At 52.4% G+C, this 25,252-nt stretch overlaps 1 protein-coding gene across 2 annotated transcripts in view; it reads left to right on the top strand.

Annotated features, from left to right (window-relative positions):
- Positions 1–25,252, top strand: part of CDH23 (cadherin related 23) — a 419,032-nt gene that overhangs the window by 386,413 nt on the left and 7,367 nt on the right. For both annotated transcript variants that reach the window (XM_063709996.1, XM_031015737.3), the window contains 19 exons: positions 1,089–1,222; positions 1,699–1,908; positions 2,439–2,546; positions 5,722–5,824; positions 7,070–7,195; positions 7,914–8,117; positions 9,963–10,421; positions 13,882–13,998; positions 15,132–15,356; positions 15,889–16,058; positions 16,270–16,407; positions 17,414–17,533; positions 19,671–19,848; positions 19,982–20,193; positions 22,568–22,759; positions 22,929–23,042; positions 24,046–24,175; positions 24,285–24,536; positions 24,615–24,776. In XM_063709996.1, coding sequence (XP_063566066.1) covers positions 1,089–1,222; positions 1,699–1,908; positions 2,439–2,546; positions 5,722–5,824; positions 7,070–7,195; positions 7,914–8,117; positions 9,963–10,421; positions 13,882–13,998; positions 15,132–15,356; positions 15,889–16,058; positions 16,270–16,407; positions 17,414–17,533; positions 19,671–19,848; positions 19,982–20,193; positions 22,568–22,759; positions 22,929–23,042; positions 24,046–24,175; positions 24,285–24,536; positions 24,615–24,776 — 3,354 coding nt within the window. The remainder of the gene's footprint in view (positions 1–1,088; positions 1,223–1,698; positions 1,909–2,438; positions 2,547–5,721; positions 5,825–7,069; positions 7,196–7,913; positions 8,118–9,962; positions 10,422–13,881; positions 13,999–15,131; positions 15,357–15,888; positions 16,059–16,269; positions 16,408–17,413; positions 17,534–19,670; positions 19,849–19,981; positions 20,194–22,567; positions 22,760–22,928; positions 23,043–24,045; positions 24,176–24,284; positions 24,537–24,614; positions 24,777–25,252) is intronic.

Raw genomic sequence — 25,252 nt, 5'->3', positions numbered from 1 at the left:
CTCCCTAGCTCACGTCCCCTCAACTTTCTTCCTGCCAGAGCCACAGCCCCCACCATTCTTGCCTCTGCAGCTGGGCTCACGCTTGCTCACTGGTTTCCTTCCCCCTGTCTCTTCTCTCCACCCTCCGTGTTCTCACCCTGCCCCGGTCAGCTCTGAGTGGTGCTGTCTGGAAAGAACACAAGTCCTGTGCGAGGCAGTGGGTTAAGACCCAGAGTGCTGGGTTTGAATCCTGGTCTGTCATTCACTTGCTGCAGGAGTGCAGACAAGTGGTAACCCTCCCCTGGGCTCCCAGTTCATTCTCCAAAGGACACAAGGGACTGGACGGTCTCTGGGCTGCCTTCCAGGTCAGCATCTGAGAATCTGAGGTTCTTGCTCTGGACTGTCAGACATCGGGCCCTGCAGCCCAGCCAAGAAAAGGATTCTGGGGCCACAGGGCCAGCGGGGCTCTTCAGAAACGTCAAGGAAAGGAAATCAGGGTCACCACAGGTGTAGGGAACCCACTCTGCTTTCCAACTATAGCTCAATATGGGGACTAAACAGAGGGCATTAGGGGCTTCCCTGCCCCTCATCCGTCCCCTTCTGCCTGCCCGGTGCCTGCGCATTCACCATTAGCAAAGCATTGCTTTGTGGTCAGCTCTGACCTTCCCAATATCCTTTTTTACAAGCCATGGCATGTGGGATGGATCGTACATTGCGAAGCGCCTGATGCCTTCATTGATCAAGAGTGCTTAGACAGTGGGTGCTAGTGTAGCAAGAGACCCCCACTTTTTCAACATAGCCATCTTACCCAGGTCAGTCTCTGGCCTGCCTGTGGCCCAGGGAAGGAGGCTGCTTGGTCTGGCACATGAGGGCATGAGTGGCCAGTGTCCGCCTGCACCCCTGGTGGTGATCTGCTACCACCCACCTGCACATCCCAGCCCTTGCAGTTCCCATGAGGATCTGAAGCTGGGGTCACTGGAGGACCCAGGCCCCAGCTGTCCCCCACCTGTGACGAGTGAGGCTTGCTAGAGGAAGCAGAAGGAGTCCTGGGGTCTCCGCAGTTCCTGCCAATGCCCGACTAACTTGGGCCTCTCCTGGGTGACACCCAGGGGAGTTTGTGATCTCTCCTGTGGAGGGGGTGCTAAGGGTCCGGAAGGACGTGGAGCTGGACCGGGAGACCATCGCCTTCTACAACCTGACCATCTGTGCCCGTGACCGGGGGATGCCCCCACTCAGCTCCACAGTGAGTCTGGGGACTCCACCCGCTGGCTTCACCTCGCTGCCCCTGTACTTGCCACAGAGATTCTTGTAAATATTGTTACCCTTGTGCCAAGAGAGGCCACAGGCTGCCCTGGAGCCAGGCCAGGCCTGCCCCTGGGGCCCTTAATAGACCTCTCGCCACATCCAGCAACTCTTTGGGGAGGCTGCCTTTCAGCGCCCCTCTGCACCCAACCCCTGCCCCATCACTCCCTTCTCCATCACTGCCCCTCCTCTGCCTCTGCCTCTGCCTTTCCTGCTTCCCTCATCATCCTCTTTTCATCTTCTTGCCTTTTTAATGTTCTTTTTCTTCTTTCTTCCCCTCCCCATTTCTCTTTCTTCTCCATGACCAACTGCACCCTCCCTCCCTCCATGCCGCCCTTGGCGAACCTCCTCCTCGGTTGCCATGCGCAACATCCGTCGCTCTTCCTCCCCTCCCTCCTCCTTCTCTGACTGGCCCAGATGCTGGTGGGGATCCGGGTGCTGGACATCAACGACAACGACCCTGTGCTGCTGAACCTGCCCATGAACATCACCATCAGCGAGAACAGCCCTGTCTCCAGCTTTGTCGCCCGTGTCCTGGCCAGTGACGCTGACAGTGGCTGCAATGCACGCCTCACCTTCAATATCACTGCGGGCAACCGCGAGCGGGCCTTCTTCATCAATGCCACGGTAGGGCCTAGACTGACCCCAGGGAGCTTCCCAGGGTTTCCAGTGAAAAAGAGGACCCTGCCCTAGATGCTTTTCTGCTGCCACCATCTGGGCTCCACCGGGCTCCCATTCCTGCACTGGGATGAGGACACCTCTGTGGGAAGCATGGAATCTTGGATTCCCCAGTGAACCATCTCTGGAGTCCACCTAGAGCCAGCCCTGAAGCTTGTCATGTGCAGAGATGGGGCCAGAGCCTGTGGGACCATTTGGTTTAATCAAGATGCACCAAAGTTCTCACTTAGCCTCTTGAGGTGTCTGTAGATGGCCAACAACACCATGGGGTCCTCAGAGGGCCATCTCTTAGAAGCAGCAAGGCCTGGGCATGAGTGGGTCACTCTCGCCCCGGCGAGACCCTGCCGACCCACATTTTTGGCCTTCTAGATAATCTCTTAGGCAATTTAGGGAGGCCAGGCAGAGCAGTTGGCATCTGTGGGCCAAAGTAGAAAGCAGGGAAAAGGTCTCCATGCAGCTCACCACCCTCCACATCCCAGACAGGGATCGTCACTGTGAACCGGCCCCTGGACCGCGAGCGGATCCCAGAGTACAAGCTGACCATTTCTGTGAAGGACAACCCGGAGAACCCACGCATAGCCAGGAGGGTGAGACTGGAGGGCACTGGTGGGAGTGGGCTGGGAGCTAGAGGTGCATGGAGAGAGAACACATCACCCCTCCTGCAGGCAGCATAGCCAGGCTTACATGCACAGGCTTTGGAGTGAGCACGTGCTGGCTTCAAATCCCAGTTCTCTCCTTCAGTAGGTGCGTGGCTTTGGCTAGTTAACTCCTCTTGGCCTCCATTTCTCTTCTGCAAAATGAAGATCACACCTACCCCAAAGTTGTAGAAAGGATGAAGGAGCCAATATATGTGAAAGCCTCAGCACAGTGCCTGGAGTGTGACAAACACTCAGTGAACATCAACTATCATTGTTTCCTCCCCAAACCACTGATACCTGGACACACACTGCATTTGTGCATGGGGCACATGGGCCTGCATTCACCCACAGGCATGCTCTGAGGTCCTAGAAGGGCTGCGTTTTCCAGGTGGCTCTCCCCTCAGAAGCCAAAGAAATGAGCTCTTGACTAAAGGGAGGTGGATGTTGCAAAGCAAACAGTCCCTTTGGGTTGGGGGTCAGCTCTGTCCTTCCAGCCCATAAATCTGTGGTAGATCCCTAGCCAGAAGCCTTCAAGCCCAGTTCATCTCAGCTCTGCCCCTGACTAGCTGTGTGGCTCAGCCAAAGCACCACTCTTTCTGGGCCTCAGTTTCCCTATCGGTCTAGCCAGAGGAGACGTCAGGCTGGAGAAACTCATAAGCTACATGCCCCTCCCATGTGGTGCTCTTCTGCTTCCTACTCTTTTTTTTTTTTTTTTTTTTTTTTTTTTTTGAGACAGAGTCTCACTCTGTCACCCAAGCTGGCGTGCAGTGGTGCAATCGCAATCTCAGCTCACTGCAACCTCCACCTCCCAGGTTCAAGCGATTCTTGTGCCTCAGCCTCACGAGTAGCTAGGATTACATGCACACGCCACCTTGCCCGGCTAATTTTTGTATTTTTAGCAGAGATGGGATTTCACCATGTTGGCCAGGCTTGTCTCAAACTCCTGACCTCAAGCAATCCATCTGTCTCAGCCTCCCAAAGTGCTGGGATTACAGGTGTGAGCCACCACGCCCAGCTTCCACTCCCTCATTTTTGCCCCCACTTTTTCTCTTTTCTGCTCTCATTTTTCCTCTCCCTTGCCTGGCTTCAGGAGGGCCCTGGGTAAAAGCAGCATAGAGTAGCAGGACTCGGTGGGCTTAGGGGCTAAGCCCCACTCTGCTGCTAACTCACTACTTGGCTCTGAATGGGCACTCCCCATCTCTGCACCTTGGTTCCCTTGTCTCTGAGGTGGTGACAGTGCACAGGGGTACTGGAGGTTCTGAGGTTTGGCAAGTGTGAAGTGAGGCACTGGCAGAGTTTGAATGAACTCCAACCAGGGCAACAGGAAGGCCTTGAAGGTCGAGAAACAGGACTCATCTTCCCGCCTGAAGTGAGATGGAACAGGATTCAATCCCATTTGCCACACCTCCGTGAAGGAGTTAAATCCCTATTTGCCAGACTAGAAAACTGAGACCCAGACAGGGGAAATGAGGCACCCAAGATCACCCAGAATAGGGTCTTCAACCCAGGTCTTTGAACCCTGGTGTGGGCACTTTTCAGATTTTTTTTTTTTTTTTTTTTTAGATTCAGGGAGTACAAGCACAGGTTTCTTAACATGTCCATATTGTGCAGTGGTGAAGACTGGGCTTTTAGTGTACCCATCAGGTGTACCCAAAACTACCTATTATGTCCAATGTTCACTGAACTGTGAACTCACTGCCACTCACTGAACAGTGAACATTGTACCTAATAAATAATTTTTCAACCCTCACCCGCTTCCCATCCTCCCACCCTTCTGAGTCTCCAGTGACTCTTATTCCATTCTGTATATCCATGGTTACACATTATTTAGCTCCCACTTATAATATGCAATATTTGACTTTCTATTTCTAAGTCATTTCACTTGGGATAATGGCCTTCAGTTCCATCCATGTTGCTGCAAAAGACACGACTTCACTCTTTCTTACGGTTGAGTAGTATTCCATGGTCTATATACCACATTTTCTTTAGTCAGTCCTCTGTGGATGGACACTTACATTGATTCCATATCTTTGCTATTGTGAATAGTGTGGCAATAAACATGTGAGTGCAAGTATCTTTTTGATATAACGATGTATTTCCCTTTGGGCAGGTACCCAGTAGAGGGGTATTGTGGGATTGAAGGGTAATTCTGTCTTTAGTTCTTTGAGAAATCTCCATATTGCTTGCCACAGTGGCTGAAGGAATTTACATTCCCACCAGCAGTGTATGAGCATTCCCTTTTCTCTGCATCCTCACCAGTGTCTGTTGTTTTTTTCTTGAGATGGTGTCTTGCTCTCTCGCCCAGGCTGGAGTGCAGTGGCACAATCTTGGCTCACTGCAACCTCTGCCTCCTGGGTTCAAGCGATTCTCCTGTCTCAACTTCCCAAGTAGCTGGAATTACAGGTGTGAGCCATCACGCCCAGCTAATTTTTTTGTATTTTAAGTAGAAACAGGGTTTCACCATACTGGCCAGGCTGGTCTCGAACTCCTGACCTTAAGTGATCTGCCCACCTCAGACTCCCAAAGTGCTGAGATTACAGGCGTGAGCCACCGTGCCCAGCATGTTGTTTTCTGACTTTTTAATAATAGCCATTCTGACTGGTGTGAGAGGGTATCTCACTGTGGCTTATTGCATTTCTCTGATAATTAGCGACACTGAGCATTTTTTCTTGCTCTGTCATCCGGGCTGGAGTGCAGTGGCGCGATATCCGCTCGCTGCAAGCTCCGCCTCCTGGGTTCATGCCATTCTCCTGCCTCAGCCTCCCAAGTAGCTGGGACTACAGGTGCGTGCCACCACGCCCAGCTAATTTTTTGTACTTTTAGTAGAGACGGGGTTTCACCATGTTAGCCAGGATGGTCTCGATCTCCTGACCTCGTGATCTGCCCGTCTTGGCCTCCCAAAGTGCTGGGATTACAGGCATGAGCCACTGCACCCGGCCACATTTTTTCATGTTTGTTGCCCTCTTGTATGTCTTCTTTTGAAAAATGTGAGTTCATGTTGGTGTGGGCTTTTCTGATCATCCACCTCTGTGCCCCAATCCCCAACCTCCCAACCCTCCTCCCACCTAGGTGGGGGCACTTTGCTGAGCATGGCCTACAACGTGCCCCATTCTGCCCCTTGCAGGATTATGATTTGCTTCTGATCTTCCTTTCTGATGAGAATGACAACCACCCCCTCTTCACTAAAAGCTCCTACCAGGCAGAGGTGATGGAAAACTCTCCTGCTGGTAGGTGCTGGGCCCACCCGGGAGCTCCTGCTGTTGCCAGGCACCACTGGGGCCTGGGATGCCTGAGGACCTCCCTTATGCCTAACGGCATAGCTGAACATAGACCCCAGTGGGTGCGGGAGGGGAAGGATGGGCGCAGCTCTGGGAGATGATGGGCTGGGGCTCCCAGGCCTCCTATGAGCACAAAGAAGTCACAGGTCTGGTTGGAAGAGACAGTCGTGGTCATTGTTCCCCAGGGTGGTCTGAGAGCTGCCCCACCATCCCTCAAGAAGGGCATGTAAGGTGTGAGGACTACCCAGGAGGGGAGTGGGTCCACCCCTCACTGCTCCCTCCACCTCAGGAGTGCAGGGCATCCCAGGGCCTTCTGGAAGTCCTGGGGAGCATCTATAACTAGAAGTGGGAGGTCAGGGGGTCCTGGGTAGGCCAGTGTAGCCCTCTCCCCACACACGTGCACTGACCAGCCTCACCTCCCTCCAGAGGGACAGAATCTCCTCTGTGATGTCCCCTGAGGTGGCACCTGTACTCCTCCAGTCTCCCCAGCCCCTGTTCCTCATCTCTGGCTGGGCATCCCCCCTAGGTGAATTTCATTCTTAAACCTGTCTGTGTGTATGCTCACACATGTGCCTGTGTGTGTCCATACCAAGGCATGTGCGTGGGGTTACACATGTGCACAGACACATATAGGCACATGGGTGCCCACTGATGCGCTCGTGTGCAGACATGCCCACCTGCAGAGGCACACGAGTGCACAACCAGGGAATCCCAGGCCTGTGCATGCTCCTGGACAAGTGCCTGTGGCCACGTGAACACAGAACTTGATGCACACATGTGTGGATTTTTCTAGTCATGTATGGCCAGACCCCCAAAGGCAGAGCATTGTGTGCACACATGTGTTGACAGGCGAGACCCACACATGGGGAGGGGATGTCAGGGAGCCCCAGACCCTCCCGAGGAGCGGCCAGCCTCAAAGGCTGCTGGGAAGGCAGATGTGGCTCTGGGCAGCCGGGGCCTTGCTCACCACTCTCATGTTTTCTCCCCAGCAGGGCTTTGAGGCCGCTCCCCAGGCATCTGCGTTCAGTCTGCCAAGGCTGCTGCAGGCCCGCCCCCAAGGCCTCCCCACCCTGTCCACCTCACCTCCCTCCCCTCTCATCCATCGTCAGCCATGGCTCACCGGGACAGGGCAGGGGAGGTGGGAGGGCAGGGGGCTGGGTTGGTCTTGTGGTGACCCCTCTCCTTCTGGCCCAGGGACCCCTCTCACGGTGCTCAATGGGCCCATTCTGGCCCTGGATGCAGACCAAGACATCTACGCCGTGGTGACCTACCAGCTGCTGGGTGCCCAGAGTGGCCTCTTTGACATCAACAGCAGCACCGGTGAGGCCTCTGTGCCACCCAGCACTCCCAGCCTGATTCTGGGGTGGGGATGGCCACACTGCTGGATTGAGGGCCTCCCTTCTCAGTGCTGGACCCAGGCTGTCCGTGGAGACCCCATTTTTCACAGCCCAGAGTCCCCATCTTGCAGCTGGGTTATATCACCCAGTGGCCTGGCAGGGGGACGTGGGAAGAGGCTTGGAGACGATACACAGGACCTCTGTTGGTGCACAAACTCTCAGCCTGGGCCAGGAGCCCCCCAGCCCACTCCCGTCATCTCCCCATGCGCAGGCCAGAGGCTCAGGCCCCTAGTCCAGCAGAAGTAGCCAGAGCGACTTTCCTGTCCTCCAACCAGACCATGCCACATCCATCTGGTCCTGGACAGGAGGCCGCTTTGGTGACAGGTGCCGACAGGAAAGCACATCTGTCAACAGAGACAGTCAACCCTGTGCCCTGGGTCACTCTTCCCAGGCAAGAGTCTTGAAGACAGCAGAGGGCACCTGCAGAGGGGACAACCACAGGAAATGCATGGGGCCCTCCCTGAGCACGGGTGGTTGAGCCTGTGGGGAAGAAAGTCATTTTGTTACTACCTCTGCTCCTCTTTCATCTCTGTCCCATGGTGCCCCTGTCTTTCTCTGCTCTCTCCCTGTTGGTTCTTGCCCTGTCTTCCCACCGCACTCCTTTTCTGTGTGTTTCCCTGGCTGGTGGCACCGGGTGCCAGGTGTGGTGACCGTGAGGTCAGGTGTCATCCTTGACCGGGAGGCATTCTCGCCACCCATCCTGGAGCTGCTGCTGCTGGCTGAGGACATCGGGCTGCTCAACAGCACGGCCCACCTGCTCATCACCATCCTGGATGACAATGACAACCGGCCCACCTTTAGCCCTGCCACCCTCACTGTCCATCTGCTAGAGAACTGCCCACCTGGTAAGCAGGGGACAGGCCCCAGCACCCCACAACCAGGGGCCGGTTGGTGGTCACAGGGGACTGGAGCCTCAGGTTGGACACGGAGTTTCCCTCCAGTGCGGAGAAAGATGGGCAGCAGGGTGAGTGTAGAACACACTGGAGAGGGAGTCAGGAGACCTGGGCCCCCGCTTCCCTCCTCTGAGCTTCTGTATCTTGCCTGCAAAACAAGATTCTTTTTTCCTTTCTTTCTTTTTCTTTTCTTTCTTTCTTTTTTTTTTTTTTTTAAGACGGAGTTTCGCTCTTGTTGCCCGGGCTGGAGTGCAATGGCACAATCTCGGCTCACTGCAACCTCAGCCTCCCAGGTTCAAGTGATTCTCCTGCCTCAGCCTCCCGAGTAGCTGGGATTACAGGCGCCCACCACCACACCCAGCTAATTTTTGTATTTTTAGTAGAGACGGGGTTTCACCCTGTTGGCCAGGCTGGTCACAAACTCCTGACCTCAGGTGATCCACTTGCCTCGGCCTCCCAAAGTGCTGGGATTACAGGTGTGAGCCACCACGCCTGGCCTACAAGATTCTTAAGTATTCTCCATCTGAATTCCCAGATGGAAAGACTGACTATTTTAAAGTCAAAATAGGATCAACATGATTCTCATCAAAATCAAATATAACTGCTGGAAGAACAAGAAAATTTTGAAAAACATAAGTATAATAAGCCAGATTTGGCTTACCAGATTTTATAACATATTATAAAGCTACAGTATTTGAGGCCATGCAATATGGGCACAAGACTCCAGGACAAAGTAGCCCAGAAACAGATACTGGTAAATTAAAGAATAAAATATGATGTGATAAAGGAAGCAATGAAGCCAATGGGGAAGCTACTTATTCAGTGTGCAAAAAACCTATTTAATCTAATCAATTACATCCAATTATTATAATCTGTATGTAATCTAATATAATAATAATGTAATATTTAGTGTAGATTCTCCCCCATGTCAGATACCAAAATAAAAACCAAAAGAAAATATTAAAAAGTAGAAAACACTAAACAATAAATGAAGAAAATTTAGGTGAATAACTCATTTCTGGGTAAGAAGGTTCTAAGCATAAAATAAAAGAACTTAAGAGGAAAAATATTAAATTTCTATGCATGCTAATTTAAACCTTGTTACATCAAATAATTATAGCCAATATTGAAAGGCAAACAACAAACCGAATAGTATATTTGTCTTGGTCCAGGCGAGGTGGCTCACGCCTGTAATCCCAGCAATTTGGGAGGCTGAGGCAGGTGGATCACTTGAGGTCTGGAGTTCCAGACCAGCCTGACCAACATGGAGAAACCCTTTCTCTACTAAAAATACAAAAAATTAGCCAGGCATGGTAGTGGGTGCCTGTAATCCCAACTATTCAGGAGTCTGCTGCATAAGAATCACTTGAACCTGGGAGGCGGAGGTTGCAGTAAGCCGAGATCACACCACTGCACTCCAGCCTAGGTGACAGTGTAAGACTCCATCTTAAAAAAAAAAAAAAAAAATATATATATATATATATATATATATGTCTCAAGTTGTCATAATTATGTAACTTGTATAATTGACAGAAAAATGGGCAAAAGACAAAAGCAGACCATTTGCAGAAGATACAACTAATTATTACATTATAAAATATTGTTTAATCAAAGAATATAAAATAAAATAACATGCCATTTTCCTATAAAATTGCAAGTATGAAAAAGGTATAAAAGAAAATGCTGTCAAGGCTGTCATGAGAAGGGGACTAGAGAAGATCACCAACAAATGTGTCTTGGTAGATCTTTCTGGAAGAGGCCACTGTGCGCAGCTACTCCCTTTTCCCTCTCCAACAGGATTCTCAGTCCTTCAAGTCACAGCCACAGATGAGGACAGTGGCCTCAATGGGGAGCTGGTCTACCGAATAGAAGCTGGGGCTCAGGACCGCTTCCTCATTCATCCGGTCACCGGGGTCATCCGTGTTGGTAATGCCACCATCGACAGAGAGGAGCAGGAGTCCTACAGGCTAACGGTGGTGGCCACCGACCGGGGCACCGTTCCTCTCTCGGGCACAGCCATTGTCACCATTCTGATCGATGACATCAATGACTCCTGCCCCGAGTTCCTCAACCCCATCCAGACAGTGAGCGTGCTGGAGTCGGCTGAGCCAGGCACTGTCATTGCCAATATCACGGCCATTGACCGCGACCTCAACCCAAAGCTAGAGTACCACATTGTCGGCATTGTGGCCAAGGACGACACTGATCGCCTGGTGCCCGACCAGGAGGACGCCTTTGCTGTGAATATCAACACAGGTACAAGGGCCTGCACCCCTCCCACCTCCCTCCCAGCTCCCAGTCCTGTCTCCTCGCTCCCTGCTTCCCCCTTCTTTCTCCTTTCTCTTTCTTTGCTGTTCCCTTGCTACTCTCTTCTCTCCCCCTCCTCTGGAGGGAAACCAGAACCGTCCTTCTCTTTTCCATCTCTCCCCTTGCTTTCTTTCTCTGCTTCCTCATCCTCCCTTGAGCAGCTCCTCTGGCCTTCCTGATTCCCTCGCCCTACCAGTGGATGAGAGCACCTATCTCACCACATCATGCCAGCATTAAATATGATAACATTTTCATGTTGGCAATTTTAGAGGAAAGTAATACATTGTTTGTTCTTTTGTTTTTCGTTTTTGTTTTGGCTTTTTTTTTGAGATGGAATTTCACTCTTGTCGCCTAGGCTGGAGTGCAATGGTGCAATCTCGGCTCACTGCAACCCCTGCCTCCTGGGTTCAAGTGATTCTCCTGCCTCAGCCTCCCGAGTAGCTGAGATTACAGACATGTGCCACCACACCCAGCTAATTTTTGTATTTTTGGTAGAGACATGGTTTCACCATGTTGGCCAGGCTGGTCTTGATCATCCTGACCTCAGGTGATCCACCTGCCTCGGCCTCCCAAGTGCTGGGATTACAGGCGTGAGTCACCGCACCCAGCCGTGATACCTTGTTTAATATGCATTTCTTTACTAACTAGGTGGCTGAACACTTTCTTCATATGTATGCTGGCCATTTAAATCCTCTGCAAGTTGCATGCGATCAATGATTTTCTTACACTATCACGAAACCAAGAGAACCATGGCTTATCTTTCACAATGTATGTAGCTTATTGTAATGCTGATGGTTTTATCATTTTCCCAAAAGTTCAGTGTTTTTCTCCTTTGAGGAGTTAGGAAAGGGACATGGAGCTGATACGTGTACTTCTTGGAAGGCCCAGAGGAATGATAGAAAAATCAACATGGTTGTGACAAAGCACTAAAACAGCAGTAAGATATCAGTTTTTCACACATGATTAGTGGACATTAGGATGCTGGACAATGTTGATATTGGTGACCGTGTGGGGACATGGAAACCCTCATGCACTGCTGTAGGAGTTGTGACTGATTCCACTGTCTGGATAGCAATCCAGCATAAGGGACACTTGTACCACCATTACCCAGTATATGTTCCAGAGAAAGTCTCAGGGCATTAATGAAACTGTCTGAGGATGCTCACTGCAGTGTTATTGGTGATGGTGGAGTTGGGGCCATGCAGGTATCCATTTCTGGGAGACTGAAGAGTAAAATATCATGGGTGCACATCATGGGGGTACCAGCCAGCAGTGCCAGCGGTGAGAAGCAATAAATTAGACACACACAGAGCAATGTAGATGGATCCTAATAATAAGTATTTACTGAAAAGGATAATAAATGGGATGAGATATATGCCACAGCACCATTTCCATAAATGTAAAATACATACAAAATAATACATGATTTTCAGAAATACTTTTATTAACAAAAAATATACTTCAGTACATTACAATGACTGCCTGAGGGGAGAAGGGAAGGAGAGAGGAGTATGGGAATGAAAGGGAGTAGACGCACACATAAAACAAGAGAGGTGCCGGTGGTCATAGTGTGCAGCAAGCCAAAGAACATGATAAACTCAATCTGCATTTGAGGCCCAAAGGGAAACAGAAGAAGGAAAAACCATGAGCACTAGGAGAAGTTAGATAGAACCAGCTACATCCCAGGTTAGCAAAATTCCTGGCTGCGTGGGTTGGTCAGGACCATGGAGAGCTGCTCCACGTCCCTACTCAACTTGAGGCTCTGCTCAATCCCCTACTGCTTTTCTCTTTCCTGCTCCCCCTTCCTCCAACTGACTCTCTTCTCTATTTTTCTTTCCAGTGTCTTCTCTGCCCCCTCCTCCTCAGCCGTCCACTCCTCCCTTGCCCACTTTGCTACCTTTTCTTCTTGCCAGAGCCTCAGCCCCTGAGCTCTCCACTCCAAATGGGCTTCCACTTGCTCCCCTGGTTTCCTTCCCAGTGCCTCTTCCCCTCCCCACTCCCTGTTTCCACCCCTCCCTTCCTCCTCCCACCCCGTCAGCTCTGAGTCCCCACCATCCTCCCTGCCCTGCTCTGCTCCATCCCTGCTGCACCCTGAACTAACTGATGTTAACCCTCTTCTCTCTTCCTCATGGCTGGCAGGCCCACAGGTTTGAGCTCTGTTTCTCTGTCACTTCCCACCTCATCTCTTCTCTGCCTCACCCCATTGCTTTCCTCCATGCCCACCACACCCCCACCACCCTTCCTGTCCTGTGGGGCCTGGGCCAAGGCCGTGGCCCAGCCTTTGCAGACTGAATGCAGCCGCCCTCTCCCCATCCTCGCTCCCCAGCCTGGGGGACAGGGAGCGAGAGTAGGAAGAGGAGGAGGAGGAGGAGGAGGCGGCCCAGGGTAAGTGACTACCCCATGGCTGGGGACCCACGGAAGACAGAAGCCCAGCAGGGGGATCTGCCAAGGGGGAAGGTAATCTCAGATACCCCCGTACCTGAGAGGGGGAGGAGGTCTCACTCTGGGATGAAGCCAATGGGAGGAGAAGCCACCAGGCCCTCTAACAGGCAGGAACAAGAAAGGTCCCAAGAAACCCAGCACTGAGGTCAGCCAAACTAGGTCTGTCCAGTCCCCGCCCATGCTTCTGGGGGGTTCCTCTCTGATTTGGGGAGCAGGCAGGGACTCTGGGAGGCAGTGGGTAGAACAGAAGGAAACCCCTTGCTAGGACTGCCATGGAACCAATGCTCCTGTCCCACAATCAGCCCATGTCACTCCCTATTTAATCAAGACAAAGGGATGGGCCTGAAGTATCCAGACGGTCCCACCACTGTCCCCTCCAGGGAACCCCTCAGGGCTTTTCAGCTACCATGACTTTCCTTTAAACTTGATCTCCCTAGAATCTAAGCATTTTTTAAATGGTGATAAAATACACATAATGAAATTTACCATTTTAGCCACTTTTTAATTGTATAGTCCAGTAGTGTTAAGTACATTTGCGTTGTTAAGGAATACAGCAGTTTTTAAACAAGCAGTTACATAGCTTCTGTGTGCCAGGCACTGTTCTAAGTACTTTACAAATGGAAACTCATTTTGTTTTTCTAATCCTCAAAATAGTAGGGGATTGAGAAAAGGATGGGTTGACAGTTGGTAGTGTAATTATCTAGTTTTACAAATGCGGACACAGAGGTGCAGAGAGGTGACATAACTTCCCCAACATCACCTGCTTAGTAAGCATCATGGGAGGGGCAGAGCCACGTGCCCCAAGCTTATGAGGAGGCTGTGGGCCCACCCCAGCCACAAGTCCCAGAATCTACTGGGGACCGTCATCCTTTGTGGGGATTGGGAGGGTTTGGCCAGGAGCACCCCTGGGAAGGGCAGATTTTAGGGGGTTCTTCTCAGGCTGAACCTGGCCTGGTCTGGTCCACAGGATCTGTAATGGTGAAGTCCCCCATGAATCGGGAGCTGGTTGCCACCTATGAGGTCACTCTCTCAGTGATTGACAATGCCAGCGACCTACCAGAGCGCTCTGTCAGTGTGCCAAATGGTAAGGTTCCCTGCAGACATCTCTCATTGGTCACTCAGAGCCAATCAGGGCAGGGGGCAGGTGGGGAACAGGCACTGGTCTGTCCCCAGGGAGGGAGCAACAAGACCCAGTTGCTCTGGGGGCCAGGAGTCAGGCAACACAAGAGGCATGAAAGGTGGCAGCAACCGTGAGGCCCAGGGTGGTGATGGCTACATAGAGCTCAGCAGTGGAGGATCCAGAAGCTCAGAATTGTGTGTGATCTGAACCCCCAGGCTCAGAGTAGGAAGGAGGCTTGGTAGAGCCTGGAACAGATTGAGAAAAAATGGTTAGACAGAGGCTTAGGTTCAGCCAGCAGAACTGGTAACCAGGGTGTGGGTAGGATGTGAGATGGGAATCCTATGATCTTATAGGAAGCCACAGGGTTAGCACAAAGGAAGCAAAGAATGAGGGGAGGTAACCTGAGGCCACAGACACTGCTTTGGGGGTGCAGGCACTTATGGTGGAGAACGGAGGGGCCCAGTGTTACCTTCTGCCAATCGGGCCCAGGCCATCCTGCCTGCAGCCTGAGGCGTGGGCTGGGAGGGGGCTGCCAAAGGGGTGGATTTTGTGTGGGCAGAGCGAGAGTTGACTGGGGGAAGTGGGGATGGGGTGGCCTCAAGTTGCCTCGGCCATGAGGTACAGACAGCTGCTATAGGGGAAGCCAGGCCTGGCAGATGTTGACTGCTTATCTTCACAGCCCAGAAGCCCACATTTTCCGGAAGGAAGGGCAGACTTGGTCATCTCTTCCATGTCAGAGGCTCAGATGGTTAAGGGCCCAGGCCGGTTACATAGAGGGGATACATACAGCTCAGACAGGATCTAGGGTCTTAAAGATTATCTTGCCCTTTCTCATTGAGCAGTTTAGGAAACTGGGGCACAGGAAGGGCCGAGGGCTCCACCAGGGTCACCTAGCCCTTCCTCTTATGGAACAGCAAGTGAGCACACCACTGGAAAGCCTCCTGTGCTGCAGCCTGAGGGTCAGGTCAATCCTCAGGCAGCCTCTGGGGGGCTGTGGGATGCTGCCATGCTCACCCGGCTTGGCTGAGGCTAAGGAAGGCCTGGCCCAGCCACACTGGTGTCCTTCCCCTCTCCCTCACTCCCTGCCTCCACCACAGCCAAGCTGACTGTCAACGTCCTGGACGTCAACGACAATACGCCCCAGTTCAAGCCCTTTGGGATCACCTACTACATGGAGCGGATCCTGGAGGGGGCCACCCCTGGGACCACACTCATTGCTGTGGCAGCCGTGGACCCTGACAAGGGCCTTAATGGGCTGGTCACCTACACCCTGCTGGACCTGGTGCCCCCAGGGTATGTCCAGCTGGAGGACTCCTCGGCAGGTAGGTTAGAAATCTGTCAGAGGAGGGCTGGGGGACATATATCTCTGCTTGCTTAGTCCCCAAGAGAGACCACAGCCCCTCTGTGGCCCCTCAGTGGACTGGGCCAGATCCAAGATGGCCAGCATTCCATGCCAGATTCCAGATGCCCAAACCAGGGGAAGGGACAGAGTGCTTACTCCTGGGTTGGGATGGAAGCCTCTTGATGTCTGCCGGAAACCTGGGATACCCCACCACCCAAGCTCCTACTATTAGTACCACCGAGGGAGCAGGAAGGCCAAGAAGGAGGTGTCTCAGGTCCTGGGCTAGTTGATGTTCATTCCTGTGACTGGGAGAAGCTTTTTCACCCTCCATAAGAAAAACTGGACACCAGTCCCTCCCTGCCATGTGCCCTGCAACTGGGTAGTGCTGCCTGACCACCCTCCTTCAAGTGACCACAGCTGCCCCTTGGAGTCCAGGTCTTTCTCCTCCTACTTTGGAGAGCTGCCATGAATGAGGAGTGGCCAAAATGGCAGTGGGGGCCTCTGTGTCTTAGGGAAGGTCATTGCCAACCGGACAGTGGACTATGAGGAGGTGCACTGGCTCAACTTTACTGTGAGGGCCTCAGACAACGGGTCCCCGCCCCGGGCAGCTGAGATCCCTGTCTACCTGGAAATCGTGGACATCAATGACAACAACCCCATCTTTGACCAGCCCTCCTACCAGGTGGGTGGCCAGGCCACAGGCTGGGTCCAGGACCTGTGCCCATTCCTTGGGGTCTTTGGGCATCTTCCTCTCCCACCCTGCCAGCCTCTAAGCCCCCTGGGAGTGCCCAGCCCACGAGCAGCTTGATGCCTGCATCAGTGAGTTCTAGGGCTGTGCTCGGGCTCTGGGACTGACCTTGGCCTACTCTCTCTCCCTGCCCCCTGGGCTCCAGGAGGCTGTCTTTGAGGATGTGCCTGTGGGCACAATCATCCTGACAGTCACTGCCACTGATGCTGACTCAGGCAACTTTGCACTCATTGAGTACAGCCTTGGAGATGGAGAGAGCAAGTTTGCCATCAACCCCACCACGGTGAGCAGTGATGGAGGGCTTGGAATTTGGAAGTGGGAAGGACCCAGGGTCAGAGACTGAGCAGCCACCAAAAGTATTGTAGTAATCCCTCTGGGTCTTGTCACCTGGACATCTGCAGCCCCAGAGGTTCTTTAGCCAAGTCAGCAAACCCTGTTCTCAGAGTCCCAGACATTTGGTAGACTGTGGCCTTTCTGTCTCAACAGATGTTGAAGGAAGTGGCCAAGCCTTTTGGAATGAGCCCTTTGTGGGACAACATCTGAGATGTGTCCTCTCCACACTAAAAAAGCACGATTGAAGTCCATGGGGCTTCTTTTTGAGATAGTCAGAAAAGAAGCAGGGGAACCACTGCAGAAAGTGGGCACAGTGTCTGAGCACCTACTGTATACATGGCCCTATACTCAGTGCTGGGGAAGGGAGGATGCCCCAAAGGGTGCCTCCCACACACTTCCTTGAATCTCAGACTTGTGGAAGACCAGAAATTCAGGAGAAAAGATGGGTGATGATTTCAAATGTCTGCTAATTGGTTCAAAGCTGTTATTTTCAGTATAGAGAGAGAGCCCCATGGCCTAGGGCTGGTTGGTCAGGCAGGGCCTTCCCCAGTTGCTGGGGCTGGAACTGGACTTTGCCTCCCACTGCCCTGCTCTGTCCACATCTTCTGGCACTCTGCCCTTTCAGCGGGGTTCACTCCTTCCTGCTTGGTATGAGCCATCAGACATGGCTCCAGGCCTGGCATTAAGACAACTGCATATTTATGGGGTACCTACTATATGCTAGTTCCTGGTCAGGCAGGTAGCTCCAGGCTGGGCTGGTCACCCCATCCCCAGGTAGGTTGGGGTAGTGAGAGCAAGAAGAGCCGCTAGAATGGGAGCTTGCTGGGGGCAGAGGTTATTGTCTCTTTTGTTCAGTGTCAAATCTCCAGAGCCCATAACAGCATCTGGCCATAGTAGGTGCTCAATAAATATCTTTTGAATGATTGAAGGACCTAAAGCCACCCTCCCCCTACTAGGGTGACATCTATGTGCTGTCTTCTCTGGACCGGGAGAAGAAGGACCACTATATCCTGACTGCCTTGGCCAAAGACAACCCTGGGGATGTAGCCAGCAACCGTCGCGAAAATTCAGTGCAGGTGAGAGGTGCCAACCTGGGCCAGGGACGACAGGGACTGGGGTTGTGGAGGCAACAAGCAAAGCCTCTAGCAAGTGGACTGCTGCAGACTGGGAGCAGAGCCCCCCGGTCCCCTTTGAGACACAGTGACAGAAAGGAGAAGGCAAGAGGGTAACTGGATGGGTTACAATGGCTGTGGCTTAGGAAGACAGGGACCCTCTGGGAGAAATCTTTGCCAAACTGCTATTTGGCAAAATATTTTGGCAAATAGGCAGCTAAACATACCTGGGTGTAACCCAAATAATGCCTGGGGCTCCACATGGCCCAGTATCACCATAGTGTCCCATTGAAAGAAACACAGTCCAGAAACCAAACATAATTATAAAGGAATCATCTTTATTTATGTCTCTCTCTTTTTTTTTTTTTTTTTTTTGAGATGGAGTTTCACTCTTGTTGTCCAGGCTGGAGTGCAATGGCGTGATCCGGCTCACCACAACCTCCACCTCCCAGGTTCAAGCAATTCTCCTGCCTCAGCCTCCCAAGTAGCTGGGATTACAGGCATGCGCTACCACACCCGGCTAATTTTGTATTTTCAGTAGAGACGGGGTTTCTCCATGTTGGTCTGGCTGGTCTCGAACTCCCGACCTCAGGTGATTCGCCCACCTCGGCCTCCCAAAGTGCTGGGATTATAGATGTGAGCCACCGAGCCCGGCCTATTTATGTCTCTTAAAGAATACTAATGAGCGCTCCAAGTCATAACCCCATTCTCATTCCAGTGTCCACACAGCTGTTCTGAGGCCAGCATCTCACCCTCTCAGCTCTCAATCCCCTTTTCTATGCAAAGTCCCAGGCCTCAAGGTTTTGCTTCCTCTTTCTCTCTCCTCCCTTCTGTCTTTAGCAGGCCTATCTTTCTGTATGCAGTACTCACTTCTCCCTCACAATAATCTCATCATCCAAAGGAAACTCTCTTGAAAGGTCAGGGGTGTGAACAGCTGAATGGGCCAAGACCACTTCTCTTTGGCAGGTAGAGAGAAAGGGCTGGGAACACATGCACATATCCAAACCTCATCCCTGTCACATATGCATGTGCTGTGTTGGGAAAAACACAGCATTTGGGGCCAGAAGACTCAAGTTCCATGAGCTGAGCACACTGCTTTTGTCAGTCAACCTCTCTGAGCCTCCATTGTCAAATCTGCAAAGGAGGGTGCAGATGTGCAATTGGGGACATGAGGTGGTTTGAAAGTGCTTTGTGCACTGAAAGGGGATCTTTAAAGTCACGGCTGCTGGCTGGAGCATGGTGGCTCATGCCTGTAATCCCAGCACTTTGGGAGGCCGAGGCGGGGGGATCACCTGAGGTTAGGAGTTCAAGACCAGCCTGGCCAACATGGTGAAAACCCATCTCTACTAGAAATACAAAAATTAGCCAGGCGTGGTGGTGTGTGCCTGTAATCCCAGCTACTTGGGAGGCTGAGGCAGGAGAATCGTTTGAACCCAGGAAGTGGAGGTTGCAGTGAGCCGAGATTGCGCCATTGCACTCCAGCCTGGGCGACAAGAGCGAAACTCCGTCGAAAAAAAAAAAATGAAGTCACTGCTGTCAAGGGCTCTGATGAGGATGCAGTTCAGGCAGCTCCCAGCAGCCAGGGAACAAAGGCCCCATGGTTTGCTGTGTCTGTAAGACCTGCCCTGGGCTGGGGGGTCAGCCAGGGAAGCCAAGTCTCAGGCCAGACACAAATCACAGTCAAGAGAACCTTGGGGAGTGGAGGAATGCCACCAATCCAGCACTAAGGGATAGAGATTAGAGCCAGATTTATAGGGCCACTGTGGGGAGCAGCAAGGAATAAAGTAGGAGGTGTGAGGGGATAAGGGGTGTCTGCTTCAGGGCCCAGGTGCAGATTACCTGTTAACCACTGTTCTAGTTGTTGAGTGTTTACTTGAGCCACGCACTGTGCCAAGGATCTAGGATTGTGCAACCAAGGAAACTGAGGCTCAGGGGGTTAAATAAGTTGCTTCAAGTCAGACTCCAACACATTAGAAGACATTACCTCCCTCCCAGGCTGGTGCCTGTCCTTCCTCTATCCAGGCTTACTCCTGCATGACCAGGTCCGCTGAGGCTGCCCCATCCTGCTCCTTACCTTTGGCCTTGACCTCCATCCACCCAGGTGGTGATCCAAGTGCTGGATGTCAATGACTGCCGGCCACAGTTCTCCAAGCCCCAGTTCAGCACAAGCGTGTATGAGAATGAGCCGGCAGGCACCTCGGTCATCACCATGATGGCCACTGACCAGGATGAAGGTCCCAATGGAGAGTTGACCTACTCACTTGAGGGCCCTGGCGTGGGTATGTGGCCTTCCTTGGACACCCATGATGCCTTGGGGGGTGGGAGGGGCAGGCCTGCCAGCCCAGGCCAGGAGTAGAGGGAAGCGTGGGAAGGATGTCTCAACCAGAGCTACTCTCCTGCTCCCACTGCCAGAGGCCTTCCATGTGGACATGGACTCGGGCCTGGTGACCACACAGCGGCCACTGCAGTCCTACGAGAGGTTCAATCTGACCGTGGTGGCCACAGATGGTGGAGAGCCCCCACTCTGGGGCACCACCATGCTCCTGGTGGAGGTCATCGACGTCAATGACAACCGCCCTGTCTTTGTGCGCCCACCCAACGGCACCATCCTCCACATCAGAGAGGTACTCCTGCCCCCAGGGCCTCCTGCCCACCAGTATTTCCTTCTTCCAGCTGTGGCCTAGAAGGGTGGAAGCACCCCACTCTAAAAGTGGGGAAACTTGGCTTCAGGAAAGTAGCTCCAGGAAAAAAAAAAACTTTTTTAATTAAATAAAAGTTTGTAAAGGTGGGAAAACTGAGGCCGGAGAAGGAAGCAGACCTGCCCAGTGCCACACAGGGCAGTATTGAACAGTGGTTACTATATGGGCTGTGCTAGTAAAAGATCTTTGGTTTGGCCAGGTGCAGTGGCTCACGCCTATAATCCCAGCACTTTGGGAGGCCAAGGCAGGTGGAACATTTGAGGTCAGGAGTTCGAGACCAGCCTGGCCAACATAGTGAAACCCGATCTCTACTAAAAATGCAAAAAAAAAAAAAAAAAAAAAAGGCTGGGCATGGTGGTGCATGCCTGTAATCCCAGCTACTCGGGAGGCTGAGGCAGGAGAATCGCTTGAACCCGGGAGACAGAGGTTGCAGTGAGCCAAGATGGCACCACTACACTCCAGCCCGGGCAACAGAGTGAGACTCTGTCAAAAAAAAAAAATCTTTAGTTGAAGTCTAACTCTATCGCTTATCAGCCCAATGACTTTGAGCAAGTGACTTCTGTAAGTCTGTTTTCTGTAAGTCTATTTTTTCCTCTGCAAAACAGGACTAATAAGTAAATACTCCATCTCTTGCTCCTAGATGTCTACCAAAAAGGACAGACTCCTCCACAACCCACTTCCCCCATACTTTTCTCAGAATAAACCCACACGCCCCTTCCGTCTGTCTGTTGTTCCTGCTGATACAGTGTGGAGACAGCCTAGGAGCTGAGGATGAGCATCAAAATAAGAAACGAGGGGAAGTGGCAAGGTTCTGGAATCTCTCCAGGTCTTCCACTTCTCGGTCTAAATTGCCATATAAAGATAGGGGAAGTATTCCTTTGTCTTCTGCTCTCCCCCTTTCTTCTAAGCACACAGGCCCAAAGTGCTCCGTAGTGGCACCATCAGAATGTCTCCCACTTGTTCTTTGTCCCCCAAACTCCACCCAGGCTCCACATCTCAGAATGTCCGTGCTAAGTCCATCATGTCACTCTGTCCCCTCTTTGAGGTCCTGCGGGAGAAAACTCTCCCAAGGCTAAGCTCAAAGAAGCATTGTGCCTTTACCAGGTGCTTTGCTTTTTTACCTTGTGTCTAGTGTCTCATCGGCAGTGATTGAGCAGTCTGTCCTCTTTGCTCTGCTTTGCTCTTTCAGAGTGGTCAGGCCATCTCGAGTGACCCTGCAGGGACAGGGCTTACACCTTGCTTCCCACCCCTCAGCTTTCATCTTCCTGACCAATTTTTTTCTTTACTCTAGTTTTTTAACTTGATCAACCTTGTTATAATTTATGTATTCTTGTCCCCTGCATCAAATCTCTTTTGCGGAATGAGGCAGGGTATAAATTAATAATAATCTAGTCCTTTTTCACACCAAAAGCCCCATTTATGAACACTTTCCCTTCAAGGGCTTTGCATTTGGAAAGATTTATGTCTCCTGAACAATCAGCATGTATTAATTATCTATATGTCGTCCTACTTGTTATTAGACGTAACTGCCATTTAGAACTTTCAGTTGTCATGATCCATGAGATAAACAATGAAACCATGCTGAGCTGATCATTTTTCAACTAAAAGCAAAGAAACATGCCCTTTCTTTTTCCCTGGGCAGCCTTGTCATGGGTCAATGTATGATTTCAATGAGGTTTCGAGATCTTGGACTTAGCTCAACAGCGTTCAGGAGACTGAGGCTCAGGGAAGTGAGGTGGCAAGTCCAGGTTCCAGGCAGGTTAGTAACAGACTAGACCCTGATGGCCAACCCCTATCCTATCCACCATGTCACCCTGCCTGTGTCCCCCCCATTTTCAGGTACCCCGTCGGATGGATGGTGTTGTTTGGGGACACCCAGAATTCCTGTGTTTGGGGTAGCAGAGAGAGCAAGACTGATACAGGACAAAGGGCGGTTGTGGCCTCAGCACTTAGATCCCGTCTGTCCCCTAAACCTCAGCATGCAATGAATGGGACTGGAAGGGCGGAGGCAGCTCCTGGGAAGATGGTCACCCTGGGAAGGCTTGAAGCATGTGGTTCTCAGGCTGGACTGTCAGTGCAATGGCCTTAGCTTGGGTTGGGGAGGAGAGAAGAGGGACAACAGCTAGCAGAAGCCCAGAATCCAGGAGAATCCAGCCGAGCAGGCAGGCGCTCCTGGCGGGTGCTGTAAGTTGTTGAGGACATTCTGCTACCGCAGGAGAAAGAGCAAGGGCTCCCTCAGGGCCTAGGAGCTGAGATTCTCTCAGGGGTCCAGGAGCCTTCCTCCCCATGCTCCCCACAGGAGATCCCGCTGCGCTCCAACGTGTACGAGGTCTACGCCACGGACAAGGATGAGGGCCTCAACGGGGCGGTGCGCTACAGCTTCCTGAAGACAGCGGGCAACCGGGACTGGGAGTTCTTCACCATCGACCCAATCAGCGGCCTCATCCAGACTGCTCAGCGCCTGGACCGCGAGTCGCAGGCGGTGTACAGCGTAAGGGCGGGGCCCGGTGCGAGGGGCGGGGTCTGGGCGGGGCTTTCTTCTGGGGGCGGGTCTTGCACCTCGCCTCCTGGAAAGTCCCTAGGGGAACTGGCCACCGGGAAGTCCCCAAGCCAATCCCCTCTCCCAGTCTTTTCCTCTGACTGTGCTCTTCCGCTCCTAGCTCATCTTGGTGGCCAGCGACCTGGGCCAGCCAGTGCCATACGAGACTATGCAGCCGCTGCAGGTGACCCTGGAGGACATCGATGACAACGAACCCCTTTTCGTGAGGCCTCCAGTGAGCTTGCCTACCTCCTGCGCTGGTCACACCCACACAGGGACTCACCTGCCTGCAAGCACACACTCTCCTATACACGCTGTGCCAGAATACACATTTGGCTAGACACGGAAACATGTCTGCATGCACTTCATGCAAGAACAACTATTTATTGAGCAGCTGTGTTACACTATATTGAGCTATATTGAGCGCTGAAAAAAAAAAAAAGGCAGACCAAAATGCCTGACTCATGGAGCTGATAGCCTTGTCTTTGCCTGCACACACACATACACACACACAAAGCATGAAAATCAACTCTGATTTTTTTTTTTTTTTTTTTTTTGAGACAGAGTCTCGCTCCGTTGCCGAGGCTGGAGTGCAGTGGCATGATCTTGACTCACTGCAACCTCCACCCGGGTTCAAGTGATTCTTCTGCCTCAGCCTCCCAAGTAGCTGGGATTACAGGCACCCGCCACCATGCCCAGCTAATTTTTGTATTTCTAGTAGAGACGGGTTTTTGCCATGTTGGCCAGGCTGGTCTCAAACTCCTGCCTTGGCCTCCCAAAATGCTGAGACTACAGGCATAAGCCACTACGCCCCGCCCAGCTCTGATTTATTGATATAGGGCTGACATGAAATCTGACAGCAAGGCTGAGGGCCCCTCCTGTGGACTCCAACTCTCTGACATGGTTGTTTTTTCTTCTTGTGTGCACATGGGATGTGATGTTCCTTGGCGACTGCTGAGTGTGAGTGCATACACATGCATGTGCATATAAGAGTAACATGTGTGCTTCTCTCACTTAAGCACTCATTTGGGTTCTGGGCAACACTCCGTGAGGGCAGAGCTCAGGTCCGCGGGCCATGCTTTGCTCCCTTGAGGTTACAACGGTTCTACTCACCCCATAAGGCCTGGACAGTAAACTCCCTCAGCACCTACAAAGTCACTGCCCAGGGCCCTGAAACAGGGACTGGAAGCTCGGGTCTTCCCTTGGCCCCCTGTGATGACATCCCCCTCCCTCTGCAGAAAGGCAGCCCCCAGTACCAGCTGCTGACAGTGCCTGAGCACTCACCACGCGGCACCCTCGTGGGCAACGTGACAGGCGCAGTGGATGCAGATGAGGGCCCCAACGCGATTGTGTACTACTTCATTGCAGGTGGGGCCAGACAGAGCTAGTGCCCTGATTACCCTGGGGCTAGAGATGCCCCACATATGCCCTGCTCCTGGCCCTGCCCCCTCACCCTGTGACATGATCCCACCCTCAGCCGGCAACGAAGAGAAGAACTTCCATCTGCAGCCCGATGGGCGTCTGCTGGTGCTGCGGGACCTGGACCGGGAGCGAGAAGCCATCTTCTCCTTCATCGTCAAGGCCTCCAGCAATCGCAGCTGGACACCTCCCCATGGACCCTCCCCAACCCTCGACCTGGTTGCTGACCTCACGCTGCAGGAGGTGCGCATTGTGCTAGAGGACATCAACGACCAGCCACCACGCTTCACCAAGGCTGAGTACACTGCAGGTGCAGGGACTGGAGCCTGGGCACGAGGTGTGGGGTGGCCCCTGCCCTGCCACTTACACCACCTGCCTCTTCCTGCAGGGGTGGCCACCGACGCCAAGGTGGGCTCAGAGTTGATCCAGGTGCTGGCCCTGGATGCAGACATTGGCAACAACAGCCTTGTCTTCTACAGCATTCTGGCCATCCACTACTTCCGGGCCCTTGCCAACGACTCTGAAGATGTGGGCCAGGTCTTCACCATGGGTAGGGCCTGGCAGCACATGAGTGGCCTCTAGCCATGACCTCTCAGTCACTGCATGGACTGTCATCTGGGGGGAGATGGGGTCTGTGGGAGCACCACAGGATATGGGTGGCCCCCCAGCCAGCCACACCAATCCTATTCATCCACCTATTCAGCAATCCGTTCTCCAGTGTATCCACCTATCCACCTCTTCATCTACCCACCAGCCCTTTCTTTTCATTCTCTCTTCTTTTCAACTCATCTATCCATTACTTATCCATCCATCCATGTATCCACACTTCTGTCTGTCCATCTATCCTTCCATCCATCTGTCCATCCCTCATTTTATCCTTCCATCCGTCCATCTGTCTCTGCTTCCATCCATCCTTTCTTCCATCTGTCCATCCATCCTGCTTTCATTCATCTGTCCACCTACCCATCTTCCCACTCTCCCTCCCATAATATCTGCCTGTTTTTCCAGTTGCGCACATCGCCTTCC

This window comes from Gorilla gorilla, chromosome 8 (genome assembly GCF_029281585.2).
Source record: "Gorilla gorilla gorilla isolate KB3781 chromosome 8, NHGRI_mGorGor1-v2.1_pri, whole genome shotgun sequence".
Lineage (NCBI taxonomy): Eukaryota > Metazoa > Chordata > Mammalia > Primates > Hominidae > Gorilla > Gorilla gorilla.
Note: the sequence above shows the minus strand (reverse complement) of the source record. Positions and strands in the feature narration are given on the sequence as shown.